Source organism: Phoca vitulina, unplaced genomic scaffold (genome assembly GCF_004348235.1).
Source record: "Phoca vitulina isolate PV1807 unplaced genomic scaffold, GSC_HSeal_1.0 scaffold20, whole genome shotgun sequence".
In the NCBI taxonomy this organism is placed as follows: Eukaryota; Metazoa; Chordata; class Mammalia; order Carnivora; family Phocidae; genus Phoca; species Phoca vitulina.
The window spans coordinates 9,308,161-9,332,867 of NW_022589723.1; the positions used below are offsets into that span (position 1 = coordinate 9,308,161).

At 36.0% G+C, this 24,707-nt stretch overlaps 1 protein-coding gene across 1 annotated transcript in view; it reads left to right on the forward strand.

The window, feature by feature from the left end:
* Nucleotides 1-24,707, forward strand: part of KNL1 (kinetochore scaffold 1) — a 65,041-nt gene that overhangs the window by 31,688 nt on the left and 8,646 nt on the right. Inside the window, exons 6-18 of the mRNA XM_032418016.1 lie at nucleotides 43-95; nucleotides 316-349; nucleotides 1,652-1,689; nucleotides 4,799-4,851; nucleotides 5,669-10,741; nucleotides 12,761-12,899; nucleotides 13,524-13,591; nucleotides 13,974-14,072; nucleotides 16,132-16,247; nucleotides 17,686-17,776; nucleotides 18,371-18,487; nucleotides 20,315-20,402; nucleotides 24,548-24,625. Of these exons, the coding sequence (XP_032273907.1) occupies nucleotides 43-95; nucleotides 316-349; nucleotides 1,652-1,689; nucleotides 4,799-4,851; nucleotides 5,669-10,741; nucleotides 12,761-12,899; nucleotides 13,524-13,591; nucleotides 13,974-14,072; nucleotides 16,132-16,247; nucleotides 17,686-17,776; nucleotides 18,371-18,487; nucleotides 20,315-20,402; nucleotides 24,548-24,625 (6,047 nt within the window). The remainder of the gene's footprint in view (nucleotides 1-42; nucleotides 96-315; nucleotides 350-1,651; nucleotides 1,690-4,798; nucleotides 4,852-5,668; nucleotides 10,742-12,760; nucleotides 12,900-13,523; nucleotides 13,592-13,973; nucleotides 14,073-16,131; nucleotides 16,248-17,685; nucleotides 17,777-18,370; nucleotides 18,488-20,314; nucleotides 20,403-24,547; nucleotides 24,626-24,707) is intronic.

Genomic DNA, 24,707 nt, shown 5'->3' on the forward strand with positions numbered 1-24,707 from the left:
TTTAAATTGCAGATTTTCAGTAATCTTCATTTTCTTTTCTAGAGTATTCCAGACAGAGTCTCATATGAAAATAGTAAGAAAGTCAGAAATTGCAGGTAAATCTGTTTTCTATTAAATTTTGCTGTGGCTATCTAACCAGGTGATTGATAAAACTGTCTATCTTATTGCTTAAAAAGTATAGCTTGAGCCATGGGGTCAGAAAGTAAGGTGGGTAGTTAGTAATTTATTTTTTTTAATTGTTAATGTTCATATGCAATTTTTCTAATGCTTTATCAGTGTATCCTTGAACAAATTTAATTTTTATTTTATTTTTAGAAACAGAAGCGGGAGAAAATGTTCTGTTTATACAGTAAGTAAAGAAAATGTGATTCAAATTATATTTTAAAAGCTGTTTATTCCTATCAAATGCAGTGTTTATTTTTTAAATATTTTATTCATTTGAGAGAGAGAGAGAGCACAATCAGAGGGAGCGGCAGAGGGAGAGGGGGAAGCAGGCTCCCCACTGAGCAGGGAGCAGGGACCCAGGACTTCAGCTTGGGTCATGATCTCAGGGTCCTGGGATCGAGCCTCATATCCAGTTCTCAGCAGGGAGTCTGCTTGTCCTTCTCCCTCTGCCCCTCCCTCCCGCAAATAAATAGAACTTAAAAAAAAAAGAATATAGGTAAAAAGTCGCTCTTTGCTAGTGGATATAAACTGAAGAAGGCAGTTGGCAGTATCATTCAAAATTTTAAATACACATGCCCTTTGACTCAGTAATTTCATGTCTGGGAATTTATTTCAAGATACTTGTAAATGTTTAAAACGAACATATAAGGTTATTTGCTGCAGCATTTATTGTAATAGCAAAGGAGGTAAAAGATCCTAAGGATCTATCAGGGACTGGTTAAATAAATTCTAAATTTTCCATGTAATTGACTACTCTTGAGCTGGAAAAAAAGATTCTTTTTATATACTGATTCAGAAGATTCTCTAAGCTTAGGCTCCTCACAGTTAACCACCGCTGAGTGTGGAGCCCAGCATGGGGCTTGAACTCAACAACCCTGAGATCAAGACCTGAGCTGAGATCAAGAGTCAGATGCTTAACTGACTGAGCCACTCAGGCACCCTGATAATTTTAGATGTCTTTGCAGAAACTTAAATGTATATCCAAGTGCATGTTTATCTTTAGTTTTTGTTTTTAACAAGACAAAAATGAGAACACTTAATAATATGTCTGATAACACTTTCCATGTTGTTACATATAGATATACCTCAGTCTTTCATAATTTGTTGTATGTTTGCATCAGCATTTAGTCAGCTCCCTGTTGATGGATGTTTGGGTTGTTTTCTTTTATTTGCTTTTTTTTAAGGCTAAATCTCTAGATAATGAGTTGCTTTGTAGGTTGTTCTTTAAAAAAAAACAACAGCATATATTAAGCATATTTTTATAGTATCCTTGAAATTAACAAAGCCTTAAGACCAATCTGAAAAGGTTCCTTTGACTGCCTTGTAATTTTTTTCTGCCAGAGTTAGATGAGTCTTTTTAAAGATGTCATTGTATTTTTCTGACAGTCACCCTTTGAAAACCTTTCACCTTCCCTACTCTTTCAAATGTTATGATTCTTGATCATTGTTTGGGATATAGATTTTTAAAATACTTTTTAATTTTTAGGAATAAGAATCCAGAAGATAACTACTATGAGATTACTGGTGAGTATGACCAGAATACTTTTCTTACCACATAACTTTCTCTTCAGCCAAATTTCGGACAGAGTAATGTGTAAAAGAACTTTGGAAAAAAATGTAAAGAGCTCTGTTCTTTATACAAAATCCTCAATATGAAATTTCACAAATATGCTATGATTTCTGCCAGACCTGCTGTTCCACTTGTTTTCTCTATTTTGGATTCCCACTCACTCATTCACTCAAGTCAGAAATTGAGTCATTTTTGAACTTTTTCCTCATTCTCTATATCCATTTGTCTTCACTCTCTATTCTTTCTCTTAAATATCTTGCAAATCTTTTACCTCCTCTCTGTTCCTTCTGCCACTGTTTGAGTTCAAATCTTCATTATTCATTATTCTTTCAGGGGCTATTGTATTTAGTTTCTTATCCCTATAATCCATTCTACATATTTCTAAATCTGATATTACCTCCCAACTTAAAATTTTTCAATGACACTTTTTTGCTTACAGGATAAAACCCACATTCTTTGGCATAGACTTTGAAGGCTCTTTAAAATTTGGCTTGACTTCTCCTACCTTATCTCTTGCCCTTTATAGATATGCTCTAGCCCATGAAGAAGTATTAATAGATCCCCATGTTGACTTTTTTTCTGGGTATCCATTTGTTTCTTCTCTCTGAAGTGCCCTTCCTACTCCAAGTTGCCTATTAGTCTGCTCATTTTTCACCTAACTTAGTTTTTCACTTAGGTTAACTTCAGTGCTATTCAATGTAGCCAGTCCAGGGTGCCTGGCTGGCTCAGTTGGTGGAACATGCAACCCTTGATCTCAGGGTTGTGAGTTTGAGCTCCACATTGGGTGTAGAGATTACTTAAAAATAAAATCTTAATAAAAAAACAAACAAACAAAGTAGCTAGCCCTCAAACTGTTAATAATCCATGACATAAACGGAACTTGCACTAGAATGTAAACCAACTATGGCAGTAAACTACTGTTTAGTTAGCTGACATTTTTTTCTTAGCAAAGCTTTCTTGATGAAAGAAATATCACATGATTTACATTGGCTGCAAGCTCCTTATTTCATCATGAATTGGTAACAAGCAGTTCACAGACTGGCACCACACATCAAGTTGTACTGGCTTAAATGGAGCCTTTTCTGACAAAACCAAGGAGTCACTCTGTCCTGTAATGGTTTAATACCCCTTTTATTTCTGAGTCTTTTGTAGAATTTATCATATTGTATTTTAGGTATTTCCTTCTGGCTCCTTAATTAAACTGGGAACTCTGAGTCCAGAAATTTTGTGTTCTTTGTGCCTTAGTAGGTAGTTGAGTTTTGGGGCACATAATAAGTTCTGAGTAAATATTTGTTGGATAAGTGAATGAAAGCTTGATATATAAGTAAGATTTTTAACAAAAAGCCTATAATTACTTCATATTCAATCAAGGTTGCCATAAACTCTTTAAAATGTTTCAAAGATTTTTGTGATGAGCACTGGGTGTTGTATGGAAGTGTTGAATCACTGTATTGTACATATGAAACTAATATTACACTGTATGTTAACCAGAATTTAAATAAAAGCTTTTTAAAAATGTTCTAGAGATTTGCCTTTAAACTTAAATATTATAAAAATGTATTTCCTGTTTTATTACAGCATCTTCAATCCCTTCCTTATTTCCAAAGTCCATCTAATCTTTATATTTCAATTCTAAAGTGTCCTGAGTCTAATCCTTTATTTCCATTCTCATTTTCTCTTACCCAAACAGAAATTCTCATCCTGTTTGTATCTGTACTATTACAGCAGCTCCTCACTGGTTCATCTTCTCTTAAATCTACTTTTTTCTCCTTCTCTGGAGTTATTTTTATAAAATGCACATCTCATCATGGTAACATCTAGATTCCTTAACATAGAATAAAAGATGCTTCAAAATCTTACTCTAGGGGCGCCTGGGTGGCTCAGTCGTTAAGCGTCTGCCTTCGGCTCAGGTCATGATCCCAGGGTCCTGGGATCGAGCCCCGCATCGGGCTCCCTGCTCGACGGGAAGCCTGCTTCTCCCTCTCCTACTCCCCCTGCTTCTGTTCCCTCTCTCACTGTGTCTCTCTCTGTCAAATAAATAAATAAATAAATAAATAAATTAAAAAAAAAAAAAAAAATCTTACTCTAACATTTCAGTCTCATGAATTGGTACTCTTTACCATGTAACCTCTACTATACAGGGAATAAAAATAAAGAAGTAAAGGGTAAAAAAAGTAGTCCAAACTTTCCACCTTTAAAATCACCACATTCTAGGGGTGCCTGGGTGGCTCAGTCGTTAAGCTTCTGCCTTCTGCTCAGGTCATGATCCCAGGGTCCTGGGATTGAGCCCCGCATCGGGCTCCCTGCTCGGCGGGAAGCCTGCTTCTCCCTCTCCCACTCCCCCTGTTTGTGTTCCCTCTCTCGCTGTCTCTCTCTCTGTCAAATAAATAAATAAAATCTTTAAAATAAATAAATAAATAAATAAAATCACCACATTCTAAAAATATTTCAGTCACGTAGAGTATACAATAATCACAGATCTCTCTGTCCCTAAAATGGGACAATTATAAGTTGTTGTTGTTTTTTTTTTTAAGATTTATTTAGGGGTGCCTGGGTGGCTCAGTTGGTTAAGGTCTCACTTCGGCTCAGGTCATGGTCTCAGGGTCCTGGGATCGAGCCCCACATCAGGCTCCATGCTCAACAGGGACTGCTTCTTCCTCTCCCTCTGCCCTTCCCTTCACTCATGCTTTCTCTCAAATGAAATCTTTTTTTAAAAATAAAATATTTATTTAAGAGAGAGAGAGCACACGGGGTGAAGGGCAGAGGGAGAGGTAGAGAAGCAGACTCCCCACAGTATGCGGAGCCCAACGTGGGGCTCAATCTCAAGACCCTGAAATCAGGACCCGAGCCAAAATCAAGAGTTGAAGACTTAACCCACTGAGCACCAAGGGACAATTAGAAGTCTTAATGAAATTTAATACCTCAGTCCTTATGAAGGGCTTAGTAACTGATAAAACTTCAATAAATTCTCATAAATGATCAAGAACCTAAGGAAAGAAAAATCAGGCTCTTGGTGATACATATTTTTGCTATTGACTGTAGTTTTTTCATCTTTCTCAATAGGGATGAACACACTGCTTTGTGCTCCCATTCAGACCCAGATGCAACAGAGAGAGGTATGAGTTCATGCACATGCCTTTTATTTTATTCTCCCTTATAGTTAACACACAAAAAAATTAATGGTAATGGCATGATTTAGGGATTACTTACTAAAGTAGACCAGCGTAGACTGGAAAACTTCCTACCTTTGCAGTTAACCTAAGGACAGTTCAATCATGGCCAGTTTAAATAATAGGGAAATATATAATTATATCAGGACTTCTCAGACTATAATGGGCATATGCAGGATTTTGTTAAAATATAGATTCTTTTTCAGTATATCTGGGGCAGGCCCTGAGATTCTACACTTCTAACAATCTCCTGATGATACTAGTGTACTAGTTCACAAAACATACTTTGAGTAGCAAGGAGTTAGACTGTTTCCTTACAAATAAAACCATTGCATTAAGATTCAAAGAGAACCCAACTTCCAAGAGTAGAGTGTACTATAAATTAGCCATCATGCTCTTAGCCCATTCTAAGTGTTTTTTACTTAGAATGAGAATGACCTATCTAATATAGTAATTAGAATTTTCATTATAGTTACATTTGATATTGTCAGTCTTTTTCATTTTTTAGTCATTCTAGTTGGTGTATAATTAACCTTGAACTTTTATTTGTCGAAAAACACTAAAAGCATTTACAGACTTTGAAAAAAAATGTAATAACAAATTACATGCTACATACCGCACCACTGATTCAAACAAACCAGTGTATCATGAAGCCATCGTTGAGGATTATTTATATAGCACTCTATATATAGTACATATTATAAAATACCTTTCTTAAAAGTTTGCATTTGATCTGATCTCCTATATTTTGCTTTCATTATAGATTTCAATTACAGAACACAACCATGAAAGGAAACATGCAAATGACCAAACAGTCATCTTTTCAGATGAAAACCAGATGGACCTAACAACAAGTCACACCATAATGATTACCAAAGGCCTTTTAGATTGTCCTAAAAGTGAAAAGTCCACTAAGATAGATACCACATCATTTCTGGCTAACTTAAAGCTCCATACTAAGGATTCAAGAATGAAAAAAGAATTAAATTTTTCCACGGATCAAAGCACTTCTTCAGAAAAGAAAATAAATTTTAACGACTTCATAAAAAGATTGAAAATGGGAAAATCTAATGCCTCTCTAACAGGACCTGATAAAGAAAATTTCGAGATATCTATTCATCCCAAAGAATCAAATAGGGCCTCTTCTGTACATCAAATGCATGTATCTCTTAGGGTAAATGAAAATAGTAATAATATGACTAGAATCTCTAGAGAACAAGATGATGGGATGAATTTCACCCAGTGTCATACAGCCAATATTCAGACTTTGGTTCCCACATCCAGTGAGGTCAGCTTAAGGGAATTTAAAGGTGATGATATTACAATTTATGGCAATGATTTTATGGACTTGACAACTAATCACACTATACAGAATTTACCCTCATCAGATAATTTATCTAATACAGAAAATCAAACTCAGAATGTCATGATGGAGGTTATGACAGATTATGGAACTAAAGCTCCAGGAAGGAAGACAATCTTTAAGAATAAACCAAATGCTGCTTTTCAAGACCCTTCTTTAAACCCTAATGGTGAAATACATATTACCAAAAGTCATATTACCGGGACAGAAACTCACACAGGCACACAGACTTCTAACCAAGATGCCAGAACATTGGCCATAATCCCAGAATCTATATGTTCCAGCCCAGCAACTCAAAATTATAAGACATTTTTCTATTCTAGTAGTAATGATGCCATGGAACTGACCAAGTGTCTCTCAGTTATGAGAGAAGAGAAGAATTTGCTGAAGAATGGTAGTAATTATTCTAAAATGTATCCCAAACTAGATGCCATCTCTCTTCTCACAGAGAAAACTATTTATTCAGGAGAGGATAGCATGGACATTACCAGGAGTCATACAGTTGCAATAGATAATCAGATTTTTAAACAAGATCAGACAAATATACAGAGAGCAGACACACCAATATCTGAAAAAGAAATGATGCTCCAAAATCTCATAACCATGTCAGAGGATGGGGAAATGAATATAAATTGTAGCTTAGTTCCTCATGTATCTAAGGGAAGATTACAGCAGAGCCTGGCAAATTCTTTATCTATTTCATTGACTGACAAAAAGACTGAAATCTTCACAGGTGAAGATATGGATTTGACTAAAAGTCACACAACTAACTTACAAAGTCAAGCTCCTCTTGCATCTTACAATCTAATATTTGAGAATACCAGTAAATTTCACTCTCACAGCAAAAGCCCTTCAGATGAATGGGAAGAAATGACCAAAAGTCATATTGAACCATCCCAGCAGCCAAACATAATATCTAAAAACATTCCAACTGACATGTGGGGCAAAGAAAAAGATCAAGTTTTAAAGACTGCACCCTATCTTGATAAAGATTCTCCTCAGTCAGCTGATATTAATCAAGACATAGCACTGAGCCATAGTATAGTATACTCTGGTGGAAATCTTAAGAAACAAATAGCACTGGGAAATACAGTTTCATGTGAGCCATCTTTGTTTCCTACCACAGAGTCACTATTTTCATTAGAAGGACAGTCTACCATGAAAAATCATAATACTGCTGTTAACAGTTACACAGAGAAACCTGTATCAGGCCAGAATTCTAAACTGCCTGAGCCACTGAGGAAAAGTGTAGGCAATCCCACACCTGGCTGTTCCCATAACAAAACAATTATTTGTTCAGAGGAGGAACAAAATATGGATCTAACCAAGAGTCACACTGTTGTCATTGGATTTGGTCCTTCTGAAGTACAAGAATTGGGTAAAACTAATTTAGAAAATTCTAACAGCCAGCTAACAACAGTAGACAGACAGATAACTGTAAAAGTTGAAAAATGTAATACAATTCCTACAGAAAAAACTGGAGCATTTATTTCTAATGATAACATAGATGTGTTAGAAGACAAAAGCATACAAAAACGTGGATTTCTGAATGAAAAGCAAGATGTCAAAATTTGTGGAAGGAAAAGTGTTGGCAGACAAAAAATTGATAAGACTATTGTATTTTCAGAAGATAATGAGAATGATATGGATATCACTAAGAGTTATACAGTGGAAATAAATCATAAAGCTTTATTACATGAACAAGATTCCCATTTGGCTGGAACTTCTAAGACTGTTTTGTATACATGTGGGCAAGATGACATGGAGGCCACTAAAAGTCACACAACTGCCTTAGACTGTAAAACTGTCTCACCAGATAAAATAACCACTAGGCCGATGGACAAAACTGTAATGTTTGTAGATAATTACGATGAACTGGAAATGACAGAGTCCCATACTGTTTTCATTGACTACCAAGCAAAGGAGAGCACTGTGCTTACAGACAGACTTGACTTTGAACTATACAAAAGGAAAAGCCTAGAAAAGCCAAAACTGACACCTGCTTCTGCTGAGGAGAATGTTTCCTTTCCAGAGAATGGTGAGAGTGACCATTCAGCAAAAGTCAACGAGCTAACACTACTGAGGGGATGGTCTAACAATGGTCCTATAGAGAAAGCTGTAGGATTTATAGCTGGTGATAACATGGAAGTATCTAAATCAACCTTTTGGAAAAACGATGATGTACAAAAACCAGAATTTCTGAATGAAACTATATCAGGCAAAAGTCAGAGAAGGAAAAGCCTTAGACTCAAAAATGACAAGACTGCTGCATTTTCCAAAAATGATAAAAATGATATGGATATCACCCAGAGCTATACAGTGGAAATAAACAACAAAACTGCCCTGGAAGATAGAGAGGATTCCCATTTGGTGCCTTTGGCAGGAACTTCTAAAACTGTTTTGTATATATATGGGCAAGATGACATGGAGATGACTAGAAGTCACACAACTGCCTTAGAATGTAAAACTGTCTCACCAGATAAAAAAACTACCAGGCCAATAGACAAAACTCTAATGTTTGTAGATAATCATGATGATCTGGAAGTCACCAAGTCCCATACTGTTTTCATTGATTGTCAAGACACAGAGAAAATTCTTAAAGAATGCCCTAAATCTGAAATAGCTAATGGAAAAATTTTGGGTATTTCTTTTCATAATGATAGTAGCTCTGTTCAAGAAGTCATTGAAAAACAAGCACCGGCTGTAGAAAACAAAATTGTTCTTTACACTAAGCAAAAGCATCATGTGATACCCTCTGTTCCTACTAATACATTGTCTAGGGGTCAAAGTGAGTTAGAAGTTATCAAATTCAATAGCACTGTAGATGAAGAGGTCATGGGGAAAGTTGTAGACCAGGCCTATACACTGGAAAAAGCAAAAATTGTAAGCTGTCAGTTAAACAGTACAGATAGAAGAAACATGGATTTTACAAATAGTCATGCAATTGCTGTGTGTGGATCCAGTGATAATTATTCCTGTTTACCAAATGCTATTTCCTGTTTTGATAATTTGGAGGGGAATGTCATGTCCTTAGGTGATAAAGATGAGAAAGCCAATAACTGTCCAGTGCAAAATGATCTTATTTATGTAAACAATTTAGCCAATGAATATTACTTGAAATCTGAGGGACTGCCTCTCTCTGCTTCTTGTTCTTTGTTAGAAAAGGAAAAAGTGACTCAAACCAATACCAAAGGACAGTCAGACTGTGTTACAACAGTGCTCAAAGATCAAGATCTGATTAAGGAGCCCCAAAATTTAATAGCTAATCAAACTTTATTATATAGTCAAGATCTGGGGGAGATAACTAAACCTAATTCAAAGCAAGTATCTTCTAAGCTCCCAGAGGATCAAATGGAGGGCTTTGTTGTTAAGGCAGAACATAATTTAAAGATGACCTTTGTTGATGATGTTTGTGTTACTTCTCAGCCTCATCTCTCAAGCCAGCTACCTCCATTACCTCAACAAGGACAGATAATTGTGAATAAAGATGAAACTATATCATCGAATGCTGGAAATAAGAATTTAAATATTGTTATAGGAAATTCCTCTGTACCCACATGTGAAAATGAGTCCAAAATGCTCAATAATGACAAACAGTTTACTATAGCCTGTACAAAGGAGCCAAGAAAAAATATTCAGACAGCTAAATGTAATACAGATTTCCACAGTAATTCAGACTTGACTAAGCAAGTTATTCAAACTCATGCTAATTCTAGAGAAACATCAGATCCTGCAATTGCATCTAATACTGCAAGTTTTAGTAGTGTCAGATCAAATCTGAATAATTTGAATGGAAAACCTGAAGAAGTTTTAGATTTCCAAACTCCTCATATACCACCTTCTCCAGAACAATTATTTGCATTAGTAAATAAGGCACACAATCATATGAGTATAGTGCAAGCTACAGAAATACATAATATTAACACAGTGCCCAGCAATGTTGAAGATGATAGAGATGAAAAAAGTAAAATTTCTCATAATGGAGCTGAAACTAATTCTGTACCACTCGTGACAGTTGTAAAAGATAAAGTGAGGAGATGTTCTTTGGGAATATTTTTGCCCAGATTGCCAAACAAGAGAAATTGTAGTGTCACTGGTATTAATGACCTGAAGCAGATTCAAGCAGATACAACTGATTTAAATCATTTAGAAGCTCAACCAGTCTTCAGTAAGGAGTCAAGCATTGAATTTGTTGCAGCTAAACTGACCTTAAGTCCATCTCAATATATAAATGAGGAAAACCTTCCTGTATATCCTGGTGAGATTAATTCCTCAGATTCTATTACCATAGAATCTGAGGAAAAGGCTTTGATTAAGACATATCAAAAAGAGATTTCACCATCTGAAAATAAAATAAGAGAAACCTACAGTAGCCAAAAAAGAACCTGGGTACAAGATGAAGAGGATATTCAGAATGAGAAGAAAATCAGGAAAAGTGAGATTAGGTTTAGTGATACTGCACAAGATCGGGAGGTAAGCTCTGTCTTGAACTAAGGAATGTGTTTTTTAAGTTATGAGTATTGAGTTTTAATTTTAGTCTTGGATGAGCAGGAATTGATTATTTCCAGTTATAGGGCTGGAGAAATATTCCTATTTAGAATGTTAAGGAATTATTTGACTAACAGCTAGACTTAAAAACAACTTGAAGTGACAAATCATCACAAAAAGTGAAATGGGAAGTAGTACAAAAATTAATGTAATTGTGTAATTTGTCATTGTGGTTTTGCATTAGGAGAATCTCTAGGCAGGGTATATGTAGTTTGAAACGTTAAATTTAGTCTAAATATCTGAATATTTAGTCTTAAATTCAGTCTAAATATCTGCATAACAAAAAAGCCTTTTTGTTATGCAAACTGCATAAGAAAAGCTTGCCTGAATTTTCTTGGCTAATGAGGATATGTAGAATGCCTCTTTAGTGGATGAGAGAATGCCTAGGTCAAGCCCAGTATCTCAAAGTGAAGAAGTGAGAATTTGAGTTTATGAAAGAGGTTATAGATTTTAAAAGTTGAGGGAACACTCATTTGGATAACTTGGAGAGAATAAAATCTGTCACTCAAACTGAGTTTTATAGGTAGAGAAATAAAGATTAGAAAGTATCAGAGGGGGGCGCCTGGGTGGCTCAGTCAGTTAAGAGGCTGCCTTCAGCTCAGGTCATGATCCCAGGATCGAGCCCTGCTTCTCCCTCTCCCTCTACCTCTCCCTACTGCTTGTGTTCTCTCTCCCAAAAATAAATAAATAAAATCTTTTAAAAAAAAGTATCAGGGGCACCTGGGTGGCTCAGTCGTTAAGCGTCTGCCTTCGGCTTGGGTCATGATCCCAGGGTCCTGGGATCGAGCCCCACATCGGGCTCCCTGCTCTGCAGGGAGCCTGCTTCTCTCTCTCCCACTCCCCCTGCTTGTGTTCCCTCTCTCGCTATGTCTCTCTCTCTGTCAAATAAATAAATAAAATCTTAAAAAAAATAAATAAAATAATTTTAAAAAGTATCAGAGGTTCATAGAAAACAAAATTTGAACTCTAATATGTGAGTAAGCTTAGAGAAATATTTCAGTAGTTCTATAATATGAGGTCCTGAGGAAATGGTTCATCTGTGAAGCTTTGAGAATGTAGTATCAGTGATAGGAAATTTATAACTGAACGGATTATATGAAAATTAGTATTTTGTTCAGTAGATATTGAATGTCTCCTGTGTCCTGAGTACTGTTTAGGTGCTGGGAATACATCAGCAGGAATTTACAGAAAAAAATCTGTTCTCATGGAGATTACATTCTAACATTTAGACAAAGGATATATTGACCTCAAAAACATAACTAAGTAGGTAGATGAAAATGGCAATTAAGGCTTAAAGTCAAATGGTTAAAATGGTAAAAGCAAGACCATATCACTTATTTGACATCAGCCAAAGGAGTCTTAGTCATCTGCGGAAAGAAGTACTAAAACCTGGAAATGAGTTTCTTTGTTGCTCTAGCCAGAGTCACTATGAATAGCCAATATTCTATGCTGTTTTATTTCAGTGTGGTAGCCCTGACCCTGGTGGCTAGTAGTTGAATAATTGAATAGGTCAGTGTTTGGCAGCTCATAGGATCTGGCTTTAACTTAGACACATCTGAGAAACAATTTGCTTATACAGTATAATACGCAAACTGATTTCTATATATTCTTAAATAAAATCCCTTTGAACTTTAGGGGCACCTGTTTGGCTCAGTCAGAGGAGCATGCGACTCTTGATCTCAGGGTTGTGAGTTTGAGCCCCATGTTGGGTGTAGAGATTACTAAGAAAAATAAACTTTTTAAAAAATTAAAATAAAATTACTTTGAACTCTAAAGGCCTAATAAGTTGCTTGTTACTTATTCCAGTTTGTTACTAAGATATTTCATATAATTGTAGATAAATTTTATGTTATGAAGTAGTATTTGTTAGTGTTCAACAAACAGTTATTGTAAGTATACAGAGTCATAACGAGGCTGATGATGTTCCTTAATTGATAATTTCAGATTTTTGATCACCATGCTGACGGGGATATAGATAAAAATACTAACAGTGTTTTGATAAAAAGCCTGAGCAGAACACCATCTAGTTGCAGCAGTTCTCTTGATTCGATCAAGGCCGATGGGACCTCTCTGGACTTCAGCAGTAAGATCTTCATAAAGACTAAATAATAGATGTCATCTGCTTACTTCACTAATAATAAATGTATTTCAATTCAGGAGATATTTGAAATTTATTTAAGCTTTTTGGGAGTTATACATAGTTGATAAGTAAAATAATTTTAGTTTATTTTTAATGCTTAGTTATTTTAATAAATTGAGAAGTGATAGACCATAAAGGGTAATTTCCTTAAATAAGCTTATAATTAGGGGGACATGGGTAGCTCAGTCAGTTAAGTGTCTGCCTTTGGCCCAGGTCATGATCCCAGGGTCCTGGGATCGAGTCCCACATCGGGTTCCCCACTTGCCCGGGAGCCTGCTTCTCCCTCTGCCTGCCACTTCCCCTGCTTGTGTTCTCTCTCTCTCTCTCTCTCTCACTCTATGTCAAATAAATAAAATCTTAAAAAAAGAAGCTTATAATTAGTAGAGAAATAATTGGATGGGGTCTTAAAACGGTAATATGCTTTGCCCTGTAAATGACTCTTTTCCCAAAAAGATCCTAGTGGATAGCTTTAAGAGCATGAACAACACATAAACCTGAATGATAATTAAAATTAAGCTTACAATTTAATTTTGACTTGTTTATCACCTGAATTTGCTTTACATCTAGCACAGCACAATAGTCAAATGGAATCACAGTTTCTCGGAGACACTATTTGTGAAGAGAGCTTGAAGGAGGTATGTTAAACTATTTCTCATTTCTAATGCAACTATATTCCCTGTTTTGTTTTCACTTTTTAAATTTTTTTTAAAAATTATGAAATATTCAACTATATATAAAATTAGGTTTTTTTGTTAAGGACCCAGCATGGTGATTGATCATATGGGGTAGAAATCACAATTAAAAGACCTGTGTTTTGTTGTTTGTTCTCAATTCTGTTGTCACTGAATAACCTTAAGAAATAATATTAGATAAAATCTGTTCGTGTATAGCTTACAAATATTTGGATATTTCCACAAATATATGCAAAATACTATAAGCTATTTAGAAACAAAATGGGTGGTTATAGTCAAAATGAGCTCACCTTGAATATTGTGCAAACTTTTTTTCCTTCCTCAGAAACTCAAAGATGGGAAAATTACAATAAAGGAGTTCTTTATACTTCTTCAGGTCCACATTTTGATACAGAAACCCCGACAGAGCAATCTCCCAGCCAAAGTAAGTGCAGTTTCTTGGCAAAATAGTTATCTCAGTTAAAATGTATTATACTTGTTTATTAAAGTGCATCAAAACCATTGTTTATTCAAAAATAGAAAAAGAATCTAAGGAAGAATATTTGCTTGCAGAAAGTTTTTCTATAGTAGGTACATTGTGGTTAGCATAAAAATTGTTTTTTTGGGGGGCACCTGGGTGGTTCATTCAGCTAATGTCTGACTCGATCTCAGCTCAGGTCTTGATCTCAGGGTTATGAGTTCAAGCTCTGCATTGGGGCTCCAGCATGGAGCCTACTTAAAAACAAAAAAAATTGATTTTTTTTTGTAATATCATAGACTTTGATAAGATGAAATTCTATTTTTTTCTCATTCCTTGCCATGTATTTTGTCTTTGATACTTTTTCCTGAGCATATGCTTTTTCCCACTATATAAAAATCCAAATATAGCAGAAGTTTTTAATAAACATTTTTCAAAATCAAAATTGTGTTAGATTATACAATATTTGAATTGTACAATCAACAAACTCATTTTAAAAGAAGAAAAATTTGTGTCACTTAATAGGAATATGTTTTTCTCTTAAGTCTGTCGAACATTTACAAAAATTAGTTATGCCCTAGGCCACAAATATTAACAAATTGAAAAAAATGGAGATTTTATGGACAACATCATTTGATCTTAATCCAATAAAATTAGAACTAATAAAAGGACTATAACATTCTTAGCTTCTTGGAAATTGAAAAATACACTTGTAGATAACTCTGAGCTCAGAGAAGAAATCAAGACTGTTAAGAAAGCAAAGGAAAATATTTAATACCAAACATATGGGACATACAGCAAAAATTATACTTTGCAGGAAATTAAAAGCCTTAGATAACATTGTTATTATAGAAGAGAATCTAAAAATAAAAGAATTTTTAATGCTCACTTTAAGAAATTGGAAAATGAGGGGCACCTGGGTGGCTCAGTTGGTTAAGCGACTGCCTTCGGCTCAGGTCATGATCCTGGAGTCCCTGGATCGAGTCCCACATCGGGCTCCCTGCTCAGCAGGGAGTCTGCTTCTCCCTCTGACCCTCCCCCCTCTCATGTGCTTGCTCTCTCTCATTCTCTCTGTCTCAAATAAATAAATAAAATCTTTAAAAAAAATAAAAAAAAGAAATTGGAAAATGAGAGGCACCTGGGTGGCTCAGTCAGTTAAGCGTCTGCCTTCAGCTCAGGTCATGATCCAAGAGTCCTGGGATCGAGCCCCGCGCCAGGTTCCCTGCTCAACGGGAGGCCTGCTTCTCCCTCTCCCACTCCCCCTGCTTGTGTTCCCTCTCTTGCTGTCTCTCTGTCAAATAAATAAATAAAATCTTTAAAAAAAAAAGAAATTGGAAAATGAATAATAAAATAAAATCCATTAAAAAGGCAAGAAGGCAGAATTAATGTAAGTAAATGGTAAAGCTAATGAGACAGGAAACAAAAATTAATAGAAAGAATAGCAAATCCAAAATCTGGTACTTTGAAAAGACAATAAAATAAGAAAACCCTTAAGAGCCTAAGTAAGAAAACAGAGAAGGCTAAAATATAGATGGTTAAGAAAGAAGACATGTCCAGAGATTAAAAGAATTTTTTTAACCAAATTTTTACTACCTTATTTTACATGTGCCAGAAAAATTTGAATTCAAACTGGGATAGAAGTAAGGATCAGTGCTAGAGAATGGGAGTAGAAAAGATTAATCTAGGAAACTGGTATCTTTTTTCTTTCTTCTAATGAAAGGGTTCCTGATAAGTTTGAATTTTTAGGTATTGATTTTCTTAAAACAGCACATAGCCATTTTCAAACCACTATTCAATCGCATGTGAGTGGAACATCCACTAAACATCTGTAGGAAATGGACTTTTATGTCAAAGACTTGTATTCGGATTCCAACTTGTAGCTTACTGGGTATATCAATTTCATAGAATAATCAAATTTTTCTTTGTAGAACTTTAAAATAAGCACTCTGAAACTTCAAACAGTTCTTAAACATGGTTTTGTCTTCAAGCTACCAGTTTTGAGGGACTGATTTTCTTTTTTTTCCAGTTTACTATAAACACAGCACCTACTCCAGAAGACTTGATGTTAAGTCAGTATGTTTACCGACCCAAGATACAGATTTATAGAGAAGACTGTGAGGCTCTTCGCCAAAAAATTGAAGAGTATGAAAGTTTTTATTTTTTGTGTGTGTTTTGTTGGATGGGTGGATAATCTGTGTGGTAAAGTTCTAATTAGAATAACATTGGCATAGGAAAAAGTTCATGGCATTAATTGGCAGTGTGATATGGTATGTGGAAAAGAATCAAGTTTGTAGGCAGACAGATTGAAGCTCAGTCCTGGGTATAGCACTAGCTGTGTGACTTTGTGTAAGACATTTAACCTTCATTTCAACATCCATAAATTAGGGATAATAATACCTACTCAGCAGGTAGATATGAGCAGTAGAAATAGTGTATATAAAATGTTTTCATGCCATTCATAGCAAAAAGTATGTCATACACTCAGTAAACAGTTATTAGGTTATGATATCATAAACTGATTGCAAAAGAACATCTTCAAAAGAAGATAATACCCTTTAGAAATTTATATATAGTGCCTGAAATCAAGATTGTTTTGGGGTTTATAATTTTATCACATTTGCCCTTGATTTGCATGTAAGAAAGTACATGGTATTACACAGATTATTGCTCAGTGCTTTGGTATATGTGGATGCTGCATAGTAATTTATAGATTAGGTATATCTAAATTCCCTCAGTAAATTAGATTTGCACAAAATATATCATACTTACCTAGAACTATTCGACTAAATTTGAACCAATCTAACAGAAAAGAAATAAAATAATTTTTAAATAACTATGTAGTTTTTAAACTAAAAACTTAAGATGCTGTTAAATTATAACACTACAGATTTGCCTGATTCTGGTTTTTCATTCCACAACTGTATATTGAATACCTACTTTGTACCAGGCACTGTACTAGGTATTGGGGCTCATCACTGAACAAGACACAAAAGATTTTTTTCTTCATATTGTCTAAAAGAGTTGAGTGTCTCAAGATTTGTCTTAGAATGTTTTATTTTGAATAAATAGGATCTCACATACAATGCACAGTCTGTTTAGATGTGCTCTACTGTTTGATTTTACACTTATGTTCCTGTATATAATATATTCTAACTCTGGTAGAAATTTATTTCTTATTAACAAGAGACTAATATATAATTTTACTACTTTTATAAATGCTATTGTATAAAGGTGAGTTAAGACTGGGAACTGAATTGGGAACTTACTTAAAATAATAGCTACAACTTCACAACAGTTATGCACTGATAGGCCTTAAGGATTCTTTAAAAGCAACATATTTTTATATTGGAACAAGTTCATTGAGATTGTGAGGGAAGTTTTTCTGATTCATAACATTTTTGAACTGTTCTACAAGCATTGAAATAATCAGGCTGACCACTGTTCTTGTGTGAATTCCCCTTTTTTTTAATGTAGAAAAGAACTAGGAGGAATTAAGTTAAGTTTGCCTGTAAATCTCAGTTGATTCATTCAAGCTGACTTCTGAACCCTGTGCTAATTAATTAGCTTTTCTATATTTTAGATTAAAGCTTTCTGCATTGAACCAGGATAAACTGTTGACTGATGTAAATAGGAACCTGTGGGAAAAAATGAGACACTGCTCTGATGAGGAGGTATTTTTATCTCATTTTCTGAATGGGAATCAGTATAGACATTTTGAACATGTTTATTGTGAAATAAGTAACTGTTACTTGATAATTAGTGATGAGTTCTTTAACTTCTCAGGTAAAATATGTTAGCAAGGTTTTTATTTAATTATACGTGAATAATCATTAAAATATATAATCTTTTCAAACCCCAAATGACCAATTAAATATATGAAATATATTTGAAGTTCATTTAGAATTTCCTCCTACTTGTTTCACTTAGATTTAGATGAGGAAAAGATTTACTTTAATTGGTTACTTAAATAGCAACTCATTTTATATGTGCTCTAATATATTAAGAGTTTTATTAACTTAGGGCCTATCATTTTCTGATTTGTAATATGAATAAATGAATTAAAGGCAAGAATTAAAATTAAAATCTTTGGTTCTGTTCTTAAACTACTAAATGTGATTAAATTTGCAAATGAGACATGCCCTGCCTTAGGAATCAGTCTAGGATGGGCAAAACAGCCCATAGCAGCTGAACCAGCCTTCCCAGACCGTTTGCCTTTCCTAACTCATTTGTTTTAGTACGCCCTAACCTTTGATTTTTCCTTGCAGCTGAAGGTCTTTGGAATTTACCTAAACAAAATAAAATCACGTTTTACAAAGATGACTAAAGTCTTCACTCACCAAGGAAAAGTGGCTCTCTACAGCAAACTGGTACAGTCAGCTCAGGTAATTTGAAACAGTTAACAGCATAGAAAGAAAGATCTATTAAAATTACTTTATAGTGGTTATAGAATATGAAGAATGTTTCCTAAGGAACATGGTTCATAAAGAGGTAGGGTTCAATTTATCAAAAGTGGGAAATCTGGCATCTTGAGTAATTCTAGAATATATTTACTAATATGGGCCTATGTCCTCATCTCAAGTTTGTGATCTATTTATGTTTTTAAGTAATCTCTACACACAACATGGGGCTCAAACCCACAACCCCGAGATCAAGAGTCGCGTGCTCTACCGACTGAGCCAGATGTCCATGTTTAAAGTAGCATTTCCCAAAATGATTGTACTTTGCATAAAAAAACTTTCTTTCCCTTGGCAAATAATTCTGAGAAATGTTACATGCCATATTCCCCCTTTGGAGAAATATAATAGCTAGCATATTAAAGTCTAAAGTTAGAAATATTTTTTTAAGTCTAAAAGGAACAAAACAGGGGCGCCTGGGTGGCTCAGTCGTTAAGCGTCTGCCTTCGGCTCAGGTCATGATCCCAGGGTCCTGGGATCGAGCCCCGCATCGGGCTCCCTGCTCCACTGGAAGCCTGCTTCTCCCTCTCCCACCTCCCCTGCTTGTGTTCCCTCTCTCGCTGTGTCTCTCTCTGTCAAATAAATAAATAAAATCTTTAAAAAATAAAAGGAACAAAACATGCTATAATTCTGTTCAGTGTTTCCCATATTTATTTGACCATAGAACATTTTTTTAGGAACTCTTTTTTTGGGGGGCGCCTGGGTGGCTCAGTTGGATAAGCGTCTGCCTTCAGCTCAGGTCATGATCCCGAGGTCCTGAAATTGAGCTCCAGGCAGGCTCCCTGCTCAGCGGGGATTCTGCTTCTCCCTCTCCTTCTGCCTCCCTCTCTCTCAAATAAATACATTTTTTTTAAAAAAATTATTATTTTTGGGGGGCATCTAGGTGGCTCAGTTGGTTCTTTCGCTCAGGTCGTGATCTCAAGGTTGTGAGATTAAGCCCCGAGTTGCGCTCCACACTGGGTGTGGATTAAGATTCTCTCTCAGTCAGTCAGAGAGAGACAATTATCATATGATCTCATTCATATGTGGAATTTGAGAAATAAGGCAGAGGATCATAGGGGAAGAGAGGAAAAATGAAACAAGAAGAAACCAGAGAGGGAGACAAACCATGAGAGACTCTTACTCTCAGGAAACAAACTGAGGGTTGCTGGAGTGGAGGCGGGGTGGGTGGGATGGAGTGGCTGGGTGATGGACACTGGGGAGGGAATGTGCTATGGTGAGCACGGTGTATTGTGTAAAACTGATGAATCTCAAACCTGTACCTCTGCAACAAATAATACATTATATGTTAATAATTAAAAAAAAAAAAGATACTCTCTCTCCCTCTCTCTTTGTCATTCCCCTCCCCCCTCTAAAAATTTTTAAAAATAAAAAAAATTCCTTTTTGCGGGGAGCACCTGGCTGGCTCAGTCAGTGGATATGAGACTTTTGCTCTTGGAGTTGTAGGTTTGAGGCCCATATTGGGTGTAGAGATTACTTAAAATCTTTAAAAAAAAAATTTTTTTTTAAGTAACATGTGTTAGCATCTTATATTACATGGAAATACTGGAATAAAGGAAAGTACAAAAAATAAGTTTATATTAATCTGTTATGTATGCTTTTTAAAAACATTTCAAGTCCAGGCTTGAAGCTTTGACCTTCATTTTAAGATTTGCCTGTTCGTGATATAGCAGTATGTCAGCAAGTTTAACCACTTATAATGTTAAAATATTTTGTTTAGAGGTGTAACTTGACAATATAATATTGTTTGTTTAGAATGAGAGGGAGAAACTTCAGATAAGGATAGATGAGATGGACAACATACTTAAGAAGATTGAGAACTGTCTCACTGAGGTTGAAATAGGTAATGTATTTTGAATACTTTTCCAAAAGAAAATTTAATTTTATCTAAATACTTCCCTACAGTACAGATTGCTGGTGTCACTTATGTCGAAGCCTTGTATTAGCAACTTGAGACATTAAATTAGAGCAAAATAAAACTCCTTTCCTGTGGTCATCCGTAACACAATCAACAAGAGATGCTCAAGATAATAAATCTCTTTAGAAAGCTCTTCATAATCTAAACCATAGTCTTATTTTTTTAAATAGATGAACTTATTGTCTTCTTTGAAAATTATCTCCTTTCAGTTTGACCTCTCATGATCCCGCATTGTTACTATTATTGTCCTGAAATTGCTTTCTCAAAGATCACAAAATTCCACATAATCATCAAATTTGGAAGTTCTTGGTTCTTAACCATCTTGACCTCTCAGCATTTGACACTGCTGATTCTTTTCTTTCTGAACCTTTCACCTCCCTGAACCTCTGTGATACTGCACTACCCCCAACTGTTTGCTTTTTTCCTGAGTACTCCCTTTAGTCCTTCTGTTGGTCTCTCTCTAACCTCATCTGTAGGCATTTAGATTTTATCATCTACTCATTTCTATATTCTCTCCCTTTCATCTGCTTTAACATTTGTGTTTGTATCAATGATTCCCAAATTCAGTTAAATTCATCATTTGTTGAACACCTACTGCATACCTGATACTGTGCTTAGCATCAGAAAAAAAGATATAAACACAGATTTTGACCTTGAGTAGCTTATAATTATTCTGAGTAAAAGCATCTTTAGCCTGTCTCTTGAGTTCCAAACTTAACATTTCTAGCTTCCTGCTGAACCTCTATGCAAAAATGTCTTTAAGCACCGTAAACTCTGTGTGAATAAAACGAAATTTATTTTCTTCTCCCATTTCCAAAATAAAGCCTGAAAACTTGCTCTCCCTGTGATGTTTCTTATCTCTATTAAAGACATCACTATTGTTATAAACTGTAAAAAGCTAAAACTTTCTTTGTCTTTGAGTTTCTCTTATCAAGTCCTGTCATATCTACTTCTTCAGCATCTCTTGTATTCTTTCCCATTTCCATTAAGGCTATCATTAATTCTGACGTGCTATTTCAAGTTTTCTAACTAATCTAGCTACACTCTTAACTTCATTCTGTCTCCTTCCAGTCCAACCTGCACATTGCTGCCAGATTAAATAATTATGAAGAACAGTTTTCATTATGTTACTTCTTTGAAAAACTTGTCTTTCCATTTATAACAAAATAAAGTCCAAACACCGGAGCTTGACATTTAACATTCTCTACAATCATTTTCTTCTCCAGTCCTTTTTAGATCTTCCTTTCTTATGTGATTTACTTTTATTTTTTTATTATGCATCCCAAATTCCAACCAAATCTTGTTATCTCTATGCAGTAGTGCCACTTTGTCTTTGCTAGTGCATTCTCCTGTTTTCTACCAAAGGAGGTAGTCATCATCTCCCTTGAGCTCCTATAGCTATTTTGTTAGTCTTTCTTATAGTAGCTATACATCTACTTGTAATTATAGTTACTTTTGCATAGTTTATCTCCCTAACTAAATTGTAAGCTCCATGGAAGCAAGGATCAGCTTTTATTTTTCTCCATATCCCTCAGAGTTCTTAGCACTATGCTTTGTATTGAGTAAGTACCTAGGACATGTTTACTGCATTGTATTGATAATGAGTATATGAATTCCATAATCTTAGACTGCCCTACCCCTTTGTTCATTACCTTTTTCTCTACTTCACACACAAAAAAATAGAAGCTATTAGGCCACAATTTCTAAACTTCCTATTGCCAAACAAATCAAACTTTTATATATCTATATCCATTCTTTCATCCATCCTTCTTTTCCGTAAGACCAATCTTTCCACCTAAACTTTGAGTTCCATCCCCTCTTATCGTCTCAGGAATTTCATATCACTGATTTTTCCTTATCTCTTATATATTCAACCTCCCCGCCTCCTCTCTGAAGGATATATTCACCTCTCTCTTATCTTTAAGAATACCAAAACCACACTTCCCTCTCTAGGACCCACTAACAAATAGCTCTCTATTTCTTTCTCATTCCTTCATTATTCCTTGTGCAAATATGCTGAGTACCTACAATGTGCCATGTACAATGCTTAGTGCGAAGAATACTATGGTGATAAAAAACAAAAACTTAGGGGCGCCTGAGTGATGCAGTTGGTTAAGCGTCCGACTCTTGGTTTAGGGTCAGGTTGTGATCTCAGGGTTGTGAGATCAAGCCCCACCCATGTTGGGCTCCAGCTCAGTGTGTAGTCTGCTTAGGTTTCTCTCTCCCTCTCCCCAACTCTCCTGCTTATGTGCATGCTCACTCACGTGCACATGCTCTCTAATAAAAAAATGAACCTTCAAAAAAAAAGAACCCAAAAACTTTCATGGCCTTGTGGAGCATCTCATCTAGAAAAGAACATAAGAATTAAACACATAGGGGGGCACCTGGGTGGCTCAGCCAGTTGAGCGGCTGCCTTCGGCTCAGGTCATGATCCCAGCGTCCTAGGATTGAGTCCCGCATCGGGCTCCTTGCTCAGCGGGGAGCCTGCTTCTCTCTCTCCCTCTACTGCTCCCCCTGCTTGTGCTCTCTCTCTCTCTCTCTCTGTGAAAAAAAAAAAAAAAAATTAAACACATAGGGGGCGCCTGGGTGCCTCAGTTGGTTAAGTATCTGCCTTCAGCTCAAGTCATGATCCCAGGGTCCTGGGATGGAGCCCCGCCTCGGGCTCCCTGCTTAGCAGGAGGTCTGCTTCTCCCCGTACCTCTGTCCCTCCCCCTCACTAATGCTTTCTCTCTCTCTCTCTCTCAAGTAAATCTTTAGAAAAAAGAATTAAATAGTTTTACGGTAAGTGGTTACCTGATAAGTGGTTCCAAAAGAGGTTACATGGTGCTGTAGTCCTGAAATAGAAATCTAACCTAGTCACGTCGGGAGGGGCTTCCCTCTGAGGAGGTGGCATTTAAGCTAAGATCTGAAGAATGAGGAAGAGTTAAAGTGAGGAGGGGAGAGTAGACTATTTAATATGAATACACATGCAGAAGCTCTTATGGGAAAGAATATGCCAAGTACAAGGGTCTGAAATAAGGCCAATGTGGCTAGACTAGAGAGAGCATAAGAGAGAACATGATCTGAGATAAAGCTGGAGATGTCAGCTTTAGAGGCCTGGCCAAGGAGGGCCTCTTAAAGAGTTTTGACTTATAAAATAATTTTATATAAAGAATTAAAGAGAAAATACAAAATATTTTTAAGAATTAAAAAGAACAGGGATGCCTGGGTGGCTCAGTCAGTTAAGCATCTGCCTTCAGCTCAGGTCATGATCCCAGGGTCCTGGGATCGAGTCCCACATCGGGCTCCTTGCTCAGCGGGGAGCCTGTTTCTCCCTTTACCTGCCGCTCCCCAGTGCTTGTGCTCTCTCTTGCTCTCTCTGACAAATAAATAAATAAAATCTTAAAAAAAAAAAAGGAGAAGAAGAATTAAAAAGAACAGGAGCTCCTGGGTGGTTCAGTCAGTTAAGCAGCTGCCTTCAGCTCTGGTCATGATCCCAGGGTCCTGGGATCGAGCCCCACATCAGGCTCCCTGCTTAGCAAGGAGTCTGCTTCTCCCTCTCCCTCTCCCTCTGCTGCTCCCCTGCTTGTGCTCTTTCTCTCTCTCTGTCAAATAAATAAATAAAATCTTTTTAAAAAATTATGTTTTTGAGGTAAAAATCTAAACTTGTTTTGGATGTGGGAAGGAAAGGGATTTTAAGGATGAGGTTTTAAGATTTCAAAAACAAATTAAAATTTTAAAATGTGCATGCATGCATTTGTATATGTGTATCTGTTCCTGCGTCTTGTCCATGGGATTGCCTCCCAATAACTTTGATGTATGCAAATTATATATAAACAATTTCTACCTCAAGTGGCCCCTGAGAAGTTGCTGTTGGAGATCATTGCCATATGGCTCAAAGTGCACTTGTCTGCCACTAGAAGCAAGTCTTTGTATGAAATTATAATTATAGCTCAGTGCTTTATTGGTGAGGAAAATGGGGAATAACGAGTGTTTGTGAAATATTGTTAACACTTCATTTGGGGACCATCTTTTTTTCTTATCTCTGGTTATTTTTTACTGAGTTATCCTAATGCACATTGCCTCCTTAGAAACTAAGAATTTGGAGGATGAAGAGAAAGACAGTCCTATGGAAGAATGGGATTCTGAAATGAGAGCTGCAGAGAAAGGTAACTGAAGGGGTGCCTGGGTGGCTTAGTTGTTTGAGCATCTGACTCTTGATTTCAGCTCAAGTCTTGATCTGTGTCATAA